This window comes from Motacilla alba, chromosome 18 (assembly GCF_015832195.1).
Source record: "Motacilla alba alba isolate MOTALB_02 chromosome 18, Motacilla_alba_V1.0_pri, whole genome shotgun sequence".
NCBI classification, from domain to species: Eukaryota; Metazoa; Chordata; class Aves; order Passeriformes; family Motacillidae; genus Motacilla; species Motacilla alba.
In genome coordinates this window covers 2,737,428-2,751,085 of record NC_052033.1, presented here as the reverse complement: position 1 = coordinate 2,751,085, position 13,658 = coordinate 2,737,428, and the positions used below count along the sequence as shown (strand labels likewise).

At 54.4% G+C, this 13,658-nt stretch overlaps 1 protein-coding gene across 6 annotated transcripts in view; it reads left to right on the top strand.

Annotated features, from left to right (window-relative positions):
• The window catches only part of SEPTIN9 (septin 9), a 150,363-nt gene that overhangs the window by 71,531 nt on the left and 65,174 nt on the right, over positions 1-13,658 (top strand). Inside the window, exon 1 of one of the 6 annotated variants that reach the window (XM_038156852.1) lies at positions 335-529. The exons of the other annotated variants lie outside the window; for them this stretch is intronic. Coding sequence (XP_038012780.1) covers positions 475-529 — 55 coding nt within the window. The 5' untranslated portion in view covers positions 335-474. Of the gene's footprint in view, positions 1-334; positions 530-13,658 lie in introns of those variants that run through there. 6 annotated transcript variants of the gene reach the window in all.

Here is a 13,658-nt window from a genome sequence, read left to right as displayed (position 1 = left end):
TTGCCCCTTTCCAAACAAGGCTAAACCGAGGAGTGAAAGGCTCCCCAGTGCCGGAGAACATCGGGGGATGTGTGGGGCCCGCGTGGGGCCGGTTCCACCCTCCGTGGGGCAGCGCTGCTTCGTTCCCCAGGCCGTCCCCCGTCCCCGGGGCTCCGGGCCGAGGGGCACGGCGGGGCCGGGGGATGCGGGGCGCGCCGGCCGCCGGCACAGCCCGGGGGTGCCCCCGCACCCATCGGGGCGGAGCGGGGGTCGCGGCCACCGCCCCGCGGAGGGGCCGGCGCGGCGGAGGGGGCGGCGTGACGGGCGTGGGGAGCAGCCAGTGCGCGGCGAGGGGCCGTGCCGGGCCGGGCCGCGCTGGGCCGGGCCGGGGGCACGGCTGGCTGCCCGGCGGGGCGGGGGGCGGCCGCAGCCGCTCGCCCTCCGCCATTCGCGCAGCGGCAGCGCCGAGCCGGGGGCAGCGCCCCGCGCCCCGCCATGGCCGACCCGGCCGTCAGCGCCCACCTGGAGGGCATCATCTCCGACTTCGAAGGTGGGTGGCCCCGCGGGGGCTGCGAGGGGAGCCCACGGAGGGAGCCCCGGTGGGAGCAGCCGCTTTTGGGGCGCAGCCGGGAGGAGCCGCGGCCGCGGCCGAGCGGGTTGAGCTCGGCTCGGCTTGGCCCGGGCTCGGCTGCCGCAGTCTCCCCGCGCCGCTGGTGGTACCCGGGGGGTCCTGGGCGAGGCTGGGGTGGCACCCCGCGGGCAGGGAGGGCTGGAAGGAGCGGGATGCCCCAGGGCGGCATCCCCAGGGCTGTCGGTGCCTTTTGTCCGGAGCGGCTGCGCCCGGTGCTATCTGCCAAGGCAGGGTCTTACGGGATGTTTCTCCTTTCCTGCCCTTCCCGAGTTGATTTATGTAGTTTTTTTCAGCTGAAAACACCCGCCTGACCAGACTGAAAGTCTGAAAACAAAGTCAGGCAGAGCCCCTTCTATTGATTCCCAGCTTTGGGGTGCAAACGCAGCCCTGGAGCAGCTGGGATGTGGATAACGATCCCAAGTTTCCCGAATCCCGCAGCGGGAGCTGCCTGCCCGGGGAGCTCTGCAGCTGTCCCGTGGCAGAGCTGCTCGGCTGGCCGATGGAGGGAGGATGTGCCCGCAGCCCCCTTGGCGTGCGGACCGGGACAGCTTCTCCCCCGTTCTTCTTGCCTGCTATTCCGCCTTTTCCAGGCTAGAAGATAAGCTAGCGGGGAGCGTGCTGCTGCCAGATGGGTCTGGCAGTGAGAGACAGGCAGAGGAGGGCTGCGGGGGGCTGTGCCTGAAGCAGGCGTTGAGAGATCGGCTCGAGGGAGCTCATCTTCCTCCCGAGCAGTTTTGGAAGAGCAGCTCCATCCCTACGCACTCGGCGCGTCCTGGCAGCGACCCAAGCGGAGCTTTGTGCAGCGGTTTCTAGAAGGAAAAAAAAAAAAAAAAAAAAAGAAAAAAGTAAAGAATCCGACAAAAAAACCCTCAAGAAAAAGCGGAGATGTTGGGGCCTCGGTGAAAGCTTATCCAGGGGCTGCGTGTGCACCGCTATAGGCTGAGCCTCCACCGCCTCCTGGAGAAGCCAGGCTGACCTTCGGGAAGCGGAGCTCTGCTGGTGTTGCTGCTGGGGAGCCGAGGGAGCTCACAGTGCTGGGGTTCCTCTTCCAGGTCAGGCAGGAAACGAGTGGCAAAGCCGGGGTCTCTGCAGTCCCTGCAGAGAGGTTTAGACACGGTCACCCCCCTGTTTCCAGCCGCTGGGCTTTCTCCAGCGCAGCTGGCAGTGCAGGGCATAGCAGGAGGCTGAGGGAAGTCACGTCCCTCGGGAAGATAGGGATTAACAAGTGTTGGGACACAGAGTGACCCGAATCCGCCACCCCTTTGGGTTCAAGGGCGTCTTTGTGACTGTCCTTGAGCTTCCCCACCGTGGGGCTGCGAGCTGCTGTAATTACCGCTTCCCTCTCGCTGCCCCAACTGCATTTAAGTCTCTGCAGAATGAGTAATTCCCCACTCGGATACGATGAAGGCTCTGCTGTGGGCCCCGGGGCTGCCTCTTTGGGCGGTGTGTGTTCCTCCGTGGCACCGAGCAGCTCCGTGCTGCCTTTTTTTTCAGGCTATGGAGCACTAAGAGTTCCTGCCTGCGCAGAGGGAGAGGCTGGGGAAAGCTCCGTGGGTCTGAAGCCAAAAGGTCTGGCCTTGCCCTTGAACAGGGATCTGGGCTACTGTTTCACAATTTAATTAGCTCTCAGCGTCGCACAGCAGCTTTCCAAAAAGCAGGCAATTAATCTGCAGCCCGCGGGGCAGGAGATGCAGTGTTCCCGTCTGCTGGGTGGGTACCTCAACCCCACGCAGCCCCTGGCCGAGCGGGAAAGATCTGCCAAAAATACCGCGGAGCAGAAAGACCAGACCATCCAGAGCTCTCTTTGTTCCCTGCAGTCACACACTGCCTGCCCTCCCCAGCCACCCTGGCTGTTCCTGCCTGCTTTCCTCGCAGCATCCGTGCCAGTTTTCCTCCCAGCATCCTTGCCTGGTTTCTTGTCCCCGCTGTGTTGCAGCAGGCAGGGAGCTGCAGCCTTGGCTGTGGAGCTGCCAGCCTGGCTGAGCCTGAGCAGGATGCAAGGGCCCCTGGGGAGGGGGAAGCAGCACGAGGTTCTTGATTCCAGTTCAGTTTCCAGATCAAAGCAACGTTTGGGAAGCAAGCAGAGCACAGCAGAGTGTGTTCTTCCTCGTGCCCAGTGCTGTGATGGGGATGCTCACGGTGCCCATCTTGCACTGACCGGCAGGTCCTGCAGGAGGGCATGAGAAAAGTCCAGGGGCTTCTGCCCCAGGGGACCTGTGGCTGTCCCATCCCTGGAAGTGTTCAGGGTCAGGTTGGATGGGACTGTGAGCAGCCTTGTTTAGTGGAAGATGTTCTCTGCCCATGGCAAGGGGTTGGAAATAGATGATTTGTAAGGTTTCTTCCAACCAAACCCTTTCTAGGATTCGAATCCCCCTTATTTGACTGACAAAAGCTTCCCTGTCTCTAATGGGGCAGAGCATCATCGGGTCTGTGGTTTGCCAGCATTTACAGAGCATAATAGCTCTGCCCCTGGGTTTATAGATTCTGGCAGGTTTTCAGGAGTGTGGCTGGTTCAGCTGTGGTTGCAGCAGTGCTTCCCAAGCTCACCTCTGCCTCTGAGGGGGCTCTGGGTCCCTCAGCTCCCCGGGCTCTCAGGCACAGACCCTGAGCTGCAGGGAGGGGAGGCTGCAGTGCTAAATCAACCTGGAGAGGTGCCTGTGCAGCGTGGTAACAATCCCTGCAGCCCAGAGCTCCCAGATCCAGCCAGGCTGGGTGGTGGAGTGTTGGTGTCCATGGTTCCACAATGTGATGCTCCTGCTCACAGCTTTGCTTGGTTGTGGTGCTGCACAAAGATAATCCCACAGTGTGGAACTCATCATCCTGCCTGAGGTGTGAAGCTTTGTGCACTCAGTTCATGCTGCCTGGTAGTGAGACAGGAGTGATATGCTCCAGTCCCTCATCCCAGGGTAACTGAGGTGTGTTTTTGCTGGCAGTTTCTGGTGGGGAGCAGCAATGCCAAGCACTCCTTGCCTTCGCCAGTGCTGCCAGTCAGCACCAGATTCGTTCCCCTGTAATGTTGAAACACAGATTGTCACAGTGGGTGTAAACTGTGCCTGCTGGAAATGCTGAGCAGGGCTGTGAGTGTGTGGAGAGGCAGGAGGGTTCCCAGGGGTTCTGGGTGGGGGCAGCTTTGCTCTGGCAGAAACCATGAGACAGCATTTCTGGATGGCTCCTAATCCCTGATTTTCCCATTGCTCAGAGCCCAGCTCCCTTGGGGAGCGTGTGCTGGCTGTGGGTGAGGCTTGGCAGTGCTGTGGAGCTGGGTGGGGAGCCTCCAGCCCTGCCAGGACATGACACTGCTGATCAGAAGGTTTCTCTGGCCATTTTATTTATTTACTCTTCCTTACTATTGCACACTTTTCAGACACTTCTCTCACCACCCCGTGCAGGGTATTTTTAGTATCTCACCAGCAGACTCTGTCCCAGTGAGGTACAAACTCAGTCCCAGTGCCACCAAAATCCATCACCCAGCTCGTTTTCATGGGGGCGCTGCATTATAAATAGACTTTCCTACGTGCACAAAACTCACAGACTCATCCTTAAAACTTCCTTGAGCAGATGCCCGGGATGTCTGTGGGACATGTGGCCATGCTGCATCCCTGGGCTGTGCAGGGCCACGTTCCTGCTGTCCCTGGAGCAGCTGCAGCCGCGTGCTGCTCATGCTGGGACTCACCCCGGGCTAATATTAGCAGGGTGATGTGCCTTGAATTCAGCAGGGTGGAAAGGCCTGGAGAGGGGATTTGCCTTGTTTTTGTGTGTCTTGCTCAGGTCCAAGGTGTGTCCTCCAAGCCCAAGGGTTTGCAGGATGAGCTCCAGGCTGGCTCATGGGCTGGGAGCTGAGCGTGTGACTAACGCTCCCTCGAGTGCCAGGGCTCAATGCCTGGAAAAGGAAACGCAAAAGGATCTTTCCTATTTCCATCTTGGATCATCCCAGCCCTGGGAGTGAAGCAAAGCTCCTCAATTGTTGGATTTCCTGGGCTGTCCACAAAAAGTCACACTGTGACTGGTTTCTTCTGGAGCTCTTGGTGGCCAGCTCGGTGTGGGCACAGCCAGAGCTGCTCACTGATGCTGCTGGTGCTCCAAGACAGCAGAGTCACCTCTGATACCCTCAAAGCTGGGCTTTACAGCCACTTCTGAGTGTTCTCTCCCTTATTCCACATCTCTGTTTCTGTACCTGAGACAAAAGCATGGGCTGGGTGGGAGTTTTCTGCCAAATCCTCCTGTGGTGGGAGAGGAAGGAGCCAGAGGAAGGTGCCTGTGGGAAGGGAAGTTTTGTATCTTCCCTAGCAGAAGTTGTGTCTTCCCCTGCAGAACTGGCCTTCGGGCCACAAAGTCAAAAACTGCATCTGCCTGGTCCCAGCAGCGGGTACCTGCTGCTGTGGGTGGGGTTCATCTCGGTGTAAATCTAATTCTGAGGGAATAAAAAGGTTGCAAGGGAGTGGGAAAGGGAAGAAGAATTGATCTCTCTGTCCAGGGCTCTGGGGATGGCCTCTGGCCCTGGTTAGGCTGTAGGATCATCCAGAGGTTGTCGTTTACAGTCCTGTCGTGCAGGGTGGGCTGGGCTGTGTCCTTGGGGCACTGAGCAGTGTCCCTGGCTCTGTGACAGCAGGGAGGGCTCCCAGGGCGTGTCCAAAGGAGAGCAACGAGGCTGGAGAGGGGCTTGGAACACCAGCCGTGTGAAGAACGACTGAGGGAGCTGGGGTTGTTCAGCCTGGAGAAAAGGAGACTCAGAGGTGACCTCATCACTCTCTTCAGCTTCCTGAAGGGTGGCTGTGCTGAGCTGGGGTCGGTCTCTTTCTCCGGGACACAACAGACAGAACAAGAGCACACAGTCTCAAGCTGCGCCAAGGGAGATCCAGGCTGGAATTAAAGAGGAAGTTTTTCACAGCAAGAGTGGTCAAACACTGGAATCATCTGCCCAGGGAGGTGGTGGAGTCACCATCCCTGGATGTGTTTAAAAAAAGCCTGGATGTGGCACTGGGTGCCATGATCTAGTTGAGGTGTTGGAACATGGGTTGGACTCGATGATCTTAAAGGTCTCTTCCAACCTAGAAATTCTGTGATTCTGTGGCTGGCACAGGTGAGCTCCTGTGGGACCAGCCCTGGGCAAGGTGAGCCCAGACTGTGCTGAGCATAAAGAGACCTTGCAGAGCAGCCTGGGGGGGAGGGACAGGGAGGGGATGGGTCTTGGCACCAGAGCCAGGGCAGCTGCTTTGGTTTTGCAGGCACAGTGCCTGGAGGTGAGTCAGGGGCTGCAGCACCATGCTGGCTCTTCCCAGGGCCTGGGGTCTTGGCAGCACCTTTCCCTCAGTCAGGGACTCACTAAAGTGCTGCACTCTTTGCTCGTTGCCTCTTGGTGGTTGGGGCAGTGCAGAGAGTGGGATGCACCTCTGGGTCAGGTCTGCGAGCTCTGAGTGACCCTGGCCAATACATGCCAGCAAACCTGGGGCTAAATTACTGCCAGGCATTAACCTGGCACCTCTGGGTGCCCCATGGCCTCACTGGGTGCTGGTTTGATTTCTGCTTGGCTGCCCTTCCTTGCAGGGAGCTGCTCAGCCCTTTTCCCAGGAGCCAGGACTGAAACAGCTGCCACAAAAACCTGGATGGGGATGTGTGATAAATCCAAAGACAGTAATAGAGACTTCAGAGCCCATAATCACTCCAGATATTCACATTTCTGACTTTGATATTCAAGGCAGCATCTTTCTGCAAGAGTATCATGTGGGCTCTTTCCCTCTCCCAGCCTCCCTGTCCCCTCCTGCTGCAGTGAACTCTGGCACCCCTTTGGTCTTTAGCAACAAGCCAAGTGACCCTAAATGCAGGTTAAGCTTGTTTGGAGCCTGTAAAATGAGTCAGTGGGTCTGAGTTCAGTTCTGGGGGGCTGTGGTGGTTGGTGGGGTTCAGGGTCCATCAGGGGAGCTCTTGGTGGGCTGTCATGCCCTTCACAGGGATGCCTTGTGTCCCGGCCACCTCTCATTTCACACCTACAGGGTATTGTTTGGTCTTGGCACCCCTCAGCAGTTTGTACCCAGCTGCTGTGCTGGTGCCATGGTGGGGAGAGCCCTCCTGGGTGCAGGAGACCCCTCCTCACTTCCTTCCCTGCCACAAACAGTGCAGCCAAGGAGTAGCAAGACGGGGTTTGTTGCTGGTAACAAACAAACGAGTGGCAAGAAGGGCTTTTCTTCTTGGGCAGGAAGGGTTTGTCGCTGGCTCCAGCTCACTCTGAACAGCTCTCATCTCCTGATGGCTGTGACTCAGGCTTTTACCCTGATTGCTTTTGTGAGGCTGCTGGGTGCAGCTCAGCCCTTGGCTCTCCTGGGGACGCCTCCAGAGCGGTGGCACAGGGGCAGTGTCCATCCAAGCTGGCCTTTGGTTGGTCTGCGTGCCACAGGGGGAGATGCCATGGCTGGTGTGTGACCCTGCACCCTCCCAGTGCTGCTGGCACCCAGGCCAGGGCAGTTTGGGGTGGGTGCTGCCCCAGTGGAGGCACAGTCAGGGTCAGCCAGCCTCCTGTGGATGCAGGGCAGGGGACATTGTGACATCATCTGTGCCACTGTCCTCCTGGCAGTAGAGGTGGCAGTTTGGGACACAAGCATCACAAAACTGTGCAGCCCCTTGCTAGGGTGAGGGGGTGCTCTGCAGCCTCTCCCAGCCCTGGGGGTCGTGGTGAGGGTGGTGGCACTGCTTTGGGAGACAAGGAGCGTGGTGAGGACTGGGGTTGGCACTGAATCTTTCTGTCATCTTGGCCAGTGGAAGTAAAAAATGCGGGGAAATGTGCAAAGGAAGGATTTGATTTTATTTTTCAAAGCACGTTCCCCAGGGGGGAGGAGAGCTCTGCTCCCTGCCAGCCCTCAGGACGTTTGGACAGCAGCTCGCTCTGCAGTGCTGGGTGTCCCCTCCAAGGGACTCAGCAGAGCTGGCTGCAGGGACAGCAGCAATCAGCAGGCAGGAGTGGGCAGCACTGCAGGGCTGAACGGCTCCTGGGCCCCTCCTTTGCCACTTGCACCAATTTCCCCTTTTTCTGGAGCTTTTTAACCAGCGTGTCACCACACCACCCATCACAGCATCTTCTCCAATGGAGACTTCACTGATTGAATCACCCAGTCCCTGGTGTAGGAACGTGGGACAGAGTGACGGAACTTTCCTCTGTCCCCCAAAAAGGAAAGAGCCCAGAACTTTCTCCCAGTGATCAGGTAGAAAAATCACTGATAGGACCTTGGGGACTTCACCTCAAGTTTGGGGACAGCTAATTTGCCATAAGCCAAAAGGTCCCACCTGGGCCATTTAGTAGAAAAGGACAGAATAAAGAAACCAAATCGCTTTTGTGAGGTGTCTTTACCAGGAGCACAAGTCTGGGGCACCTGGGTCGGTTTGAGTTTGTTATTTTGCCTTTATTAAACCTTTTTTGTTCCTGATGCTGTCACATCAGCCTCCTGCTCCTTTTATGCCTCCCAATGAATGCTGAGCTATTCTGGGGTATAACACTGGGGTGTTGAGAGCTTATCAGATCAGCTCAAAACCCCTGGGCAAAAATGTTATACCTTGGTCACTCTCCTGAGTCACTCTCCATGTCCCTTGCATGGGCACTGGGATTCATGCCACCTGGGGATGGCATCTGTGGCACCAGCACGGGGCAGGCTGGGCTCTGCAAGACCATCTGCATCATACTTTTGTCTCTGGGCAATCATTTCGAGGCCTTTTAGAAATATTAGTGAACCAAACCAAATCTACAGTCCCGTGGGAGGCACAGAGAAGATTTATTTCTCTCCTTCCTCCTCCCCCTCTGAAAGGAAACTGGAGCAGAGACAGGAGCTGGAGTGAGCCCCTGGAAGAGCCAGTAATGCAATCTGCTGGGCTGGATACCCTGTGTTTGATGTAATTTTCTGTACAAGTATGAAATGAATCTAAGGGATGTAAAATATACTGGTCTGATCTGGAAGCATTTTGCTGTGAGTTAATGGTTATATAAACCCAAGTGTAATAGAGAATCAAGCTGAAATCTTTTGAGAACTGCATTATGGGGACTGGAAAGCTGGGATTTTGTATTAATCTGAGTGTGGATTTTATTGTTTTTTTCTATTCTTAGTCCTGACTTTGCCTTTTCATGCTCATTTCTGGGAAAGGAGCAGTTTGCTGCATCAGCCTCAGGCTGTTTTATACCTTGCTGTGAGTGAGAGAAATGCTGCTTTGGTTGATGTCAGAACCCTGAACTTGCATTTATCCCCAAATTTCCACCAGAACTCACCTCTTGGTACTGTTTACAGCATTCAGGAAGGCCCTGCATAGTGACAGCACGTGTCCAGCCTTTCCTTGTACATGTGATTCGTGTCAGAGCAGGCAGTCTGCTGCAGCTCCTTTGAAGGCTGGCTGTGAAATCAGAGAAGGGATTTATTTGGGCATAAACTGTTCATAACCTGACCCAGGATAGTGTGAGAGCCAGGGTACAACAGCAGAGTGTCACTAGATATGGATATATTTAGATAGGTATAGATAGATAAAGATATATTTCATATATGTAGTGCAGCAAGGTTGGTTTATTGGTAAAGAAAAGGTGTGAGGCCTCCTGGCACAAGCACAGGGAGAGGCCCCAGCAACCCTTACTTCTCTTCTTTCTTTTGTTAGATCACCAGAAGCTTTGGGAAAGGTGCTTTTGAAATTCCCTGCCTTGGTTTCTGTGGATGTAAGAGGGAATCTGAGTTTCTCGGGCTGTTTTGAAGCTGTGTGTACTCACAAAATCACAAAATCCTGCCAGCTTGTGCAGCATCACTCGCTGCCTGCACTGCCAGGGATTTTCCACCTCAGACCCAGGATTCTGACCCCACTGAGGGGCTCAGGGGAGCTGGGAGCACCCTGCTGCTGAGGATGGGGTGGAGATACCCTGCTGTGGCCCTGCAGCAGGGGCGCAGCTCCCTTCCCTTTCTGCTGTGGGACCTTTAGGTTTAGTAGTGGAAATACCCTGTAGGAACATGCAGAACACCCTGCTTGGCCCTGTAGCTGAGCCTTTACTCCACTCCAGTGCACTCATCTCTGCTGTGGGTGGTGGCAGCTCTTCAGTGGCATCACTCAGGGGAGGTTTGGAGAAGCCAGGCCCAGGTGGCCCCATGGGCAAATGCCAGGGTACCTGTTGCCAGTTCCCCAATTTCTGGGACTCAGGCTGGGCCCTCTCGGGGCTCCCCTGTTGGCGGAGACCCTCCTGGAGTGGTTTTGTGTCAGGAAAGAGAGACACACTGGATTTTTTCAGTCTTCAGGTTGTTGTTTATTGTTATCTTATCTAGAGTTGTGCACGCTGTCCACACCAGGTTTAGTGTGCTGGAAAAGCACCACAAAAATGGCCAACAATCTCTTGTTACAAGGTCTTTTAAGACTAAACTGTCCAATTAAGAACTGACACCTGGATTATTTCCCCTTTTAACTCAATAACTGATCCCACAGAGCCCCAGTGGGGGCTTTCCTGCCCAATTCCAAAATGCCACCCAAACCCATGGAAAAGAAGGAAGAAGAAGCATGAAGAAGAAACCCAGGATGACACCCTGTGCCCTCCATCTTGCTGCCATCCACAACACACTAAAAATGCCAAAACTTCAATTTCTCACCCAGTGATACACCCACACTGCTCTCTATAATCCATTTCACACTGTTGTGGGTTCCAGTCTATCTTGCAGTCTGGGAAACTTTCTCCATTAATGAGGGTCAAAGTCAGTGTCTCCCTGAGGGTCAGGGCAGCCCAGAGCAGACAGAGGAACATTCCCTGTGCCCTGGGTTTGCACAGGCAAACACTCTTTGCTCTCAGCCTGGGCCAGAAAAGCACCGTGAGCACCCTGCTGCCTGCGACAGGGCTCTGGGAAGCTTTAGGGCCGTGAGCAGTGAACGCTGTGTTGGGTTTCCAAGAGTTCCTTGAAAGATGAGAGCTGCAGCCTCCCCCCTTTCCTGCCTGGGAACAGGAGGTGACCATCTGGTAGCAGTTTGGAGCGAGCCCTGGCTCTCAAACGCTGCCATTGTGTGCTGGGAATAACGGGGCGCCGGCTGCCCCGGCCCCACAAGGCCCTGACGTGTCCAAAAACCCAGGGAAAGCTCTCTGTGCTTAAGCAAGCAAGCAAATGTAACCCCTGGGTTACAGAGACCAGGCCAGGGCACAGGATGTTTAATGGGAAGCAGTTGGGGGCCGTGGCTGCTGGGAAGCGGGTCCCGGAGGAGCCGGCATCCCTTGCTGTTTATTTTGGTCTCCTCCTGAGCTCTGTGCATAGTTGTTTCCTTGTGTGAAGCCTCCCCTGGCCTGTTGGTGGGATATTCTGTTTAAAAAGGCAGGAGAGGAGTGTGGGGTTTCACCCCCGGATTGGGATGACCCCGAAAGATGGAAAAGTCCCTCCTCCAACCCGTGCCTTCGAAGAAAGACTCAGTAGTCTTCTGTTGTCTGCTCTCAAGGTTGTTTATTGTTGGTTATCTACAAGATTCTTCTCCCTGAACTGCTGTGGCCCGTTCAGCAGCTCAGACAAAGGCACACTGCCCTCCCAGGGGCTGGTGCTATCTTTTATATCACACATTACGTACGACATGTTTATGCCTTTTCTCCAATACCTACTATCTATATTGAATGGTGACTTTCTACTCTAGACCAATCTGTGAGTGCCAACATCACCAAAGACATGGAGGCTGGGAAGGAGAAAGGAGGACAGGGCACACCCAAATCCCTCCATCTTAGATCTCCTGACCCCCATGTACAAAACTTGGACCCCTGCGTACAAGGCTTAAAACCCCCCTGTGCAGCACTCAGAAATCCTTCCTTTCACTTCGTGATTATTTCTACCATGCTATCTAAACTTGTGTGTTTGTGGCTTGTAATTCTTCATACAGAGTTGGTAATTTGCTCCACGGGCTAAGATCAAAACCCCACGTGTGTCTTTGGCTGCATGCCAGGGTCTCAGATGCTTTTGACCTGGGTCTGGAACGTCCGAGAATGTCTGTGGGACATTCTGAGTTCCGACAGAGGAGGAGCAGATGTTGCAGATGTTCCCTGGCTGACCCTCCCGGGGTGCCCAGGGCCAGGCTGCAGAGCGGGGCGAGCTGGTGGCAGTGGGCTGTGTGCTCCAGAGCTTCCAGCTGGGGCCTGTGTGTGCTGGGGTGTGTGTGCTGCGGGGTGTGCTGCTCTGTGTGTGTGTTTTTTCCCTTTCACAAGCAGGACGGGACTGCTGGGGGACGTTCCTTGAGCTTTATTTGCAGCATTGGCCTCATCATGTGGTGGAGACAATGGGAAGATGGCAAAGCTCACGTACAGCCAGCAGCAGCCAAAGGTTTCTCTGTTACAGAGCATCTTAAAAGCTTTCTAGCCAATAACATATTGCTGAAGCTTACAGGCAGTTGTTCTAACCAGTTACTAAAAGTACAGGTACACTTACTTCACACAATGTTTATTTGTATGCTTTCTATTAACAATACACAAGACTTCATTACTTCATTAAAACCTTCTACTCTCTTGCTAAACGTATTTTTTTCCAATCTTAAGGTCTGTCTTAACCTTCTGCTATCTTGCTAAACATATTTTTCTGCAATCTTAAGGTCTGTCTTAACCAAACCTAAGACTTAAACTATTGTTTCATGTCCTTACGATGCTGTTGTCACTTTTTCTACCTTCAGACTTCACAACTACAGCTAATTCTAAGTTTCTCTGCTCTTTCTGTTTCTAAGATCTACCTTCCCAACTTCCTAAAAATCTTCCTACCTTTACCATTTCCCGCATTGTGGAGTCCCTGTGCAGGAGCCAGATCCCTGCATGGCATCTGGGCACCCTTGGCTTGCCTGGGACTGCTGAGGAGGGAGCTGTGCGTGTGGCAGTCCCCAGTGCCACTCACCTGGGACATCTCTGCAAGACTCTGGGCTGTTGCATGAGCTGCTGGGATTTGAACCAGACCTCTGGTTGGAATCCTGCATGCTGAGAATTTTCAGCTTTCTGTGCTTAAAGGCACAAATCCACAAAAGAGCACTACAACTGACCTGTGGCTGTGCAGAAGGCTTCCAAAATTGATTGACAGCACTGGGATTAGGGGTGTGGAGTTGGTTAGAAGTGTGTAATATCACAGGGTGGAAAACTTAAAATTTGAGGTTTTAGAATATAGAAATAAATATGAAGCAAGATGGAGGTTTCAGAGCAGAGGCAAGTTGTTCTTCTTTACCTTCTTCTTCCTTCTTCTTCATGGGTTTGGGTGATGTTTTGTAATTGGACAGGAAAGTCCACATTGTGGGCTCTTTGGGATCAGTTACTGGGTGAAAAGGGAAAATAATCTAGGTGTCATTTCTCAATTGGATAGTTTAGTCTTAAAAGACCTTGTAACAAGAGCTTGTTGCATTTTGTGCCTTCTAATGAAAGGCTGCAGAACTCATGGTTGTGAGGCTGTTTCACTGATAAGAAATAATAAAACCTGAGTCCCAGCATGAATTACTGTCTTGAGTGCCTTCAGTCCAGACCCTAAAGAAAAACCAGTCCCTAAAGAGCAGCTGGTGCCTGGCTGGGGGTGACCAGGAGGACACAGTGGCCTCACTGTGCGGCCATCCCCAGCACTGCTGCATAAAACAGAAAATGAAATCAATGTTTTCTCCCTTTCATCCCCTGGGCCTGCTTGGGGAGCATTTGAGCAGGAGGAAGGCACACCGTTCTCGCTCCCAGGTCTAGTAGGGAGCACCACGGGTTTTTTGGGTTGGGTTTGGGTTTTCAGGAGGGCATGTCCTTGTGCGCAGCCAGCAGAGCCACCTCGGAGAGCCCTGCCTCCCTCATCCAGCAGGAGGATTAGCGGTGGTGTTTTTGAAGCAGCCCTGCAGAGCTGGGTGGTGCTGAGCAAAGCTCCATGACCTTGAGAGGTTTGTAAAGGTCTGGTCCCCACAGGGACATGGCAGTGAGCAGCTCCCAGCCCAGACGTGATGGTGCTGGGCTGTTGCAGAGGTTGCATTAGATGAGAAGTGCTTAGAAATCTCATTTTAGGGGATTTTTGGGCTTTCCCTGCCCAAAAGTTGCTGCCTTCATCTGTGGTGGATTGAGGCAGAGATGTCAGAATGGGGC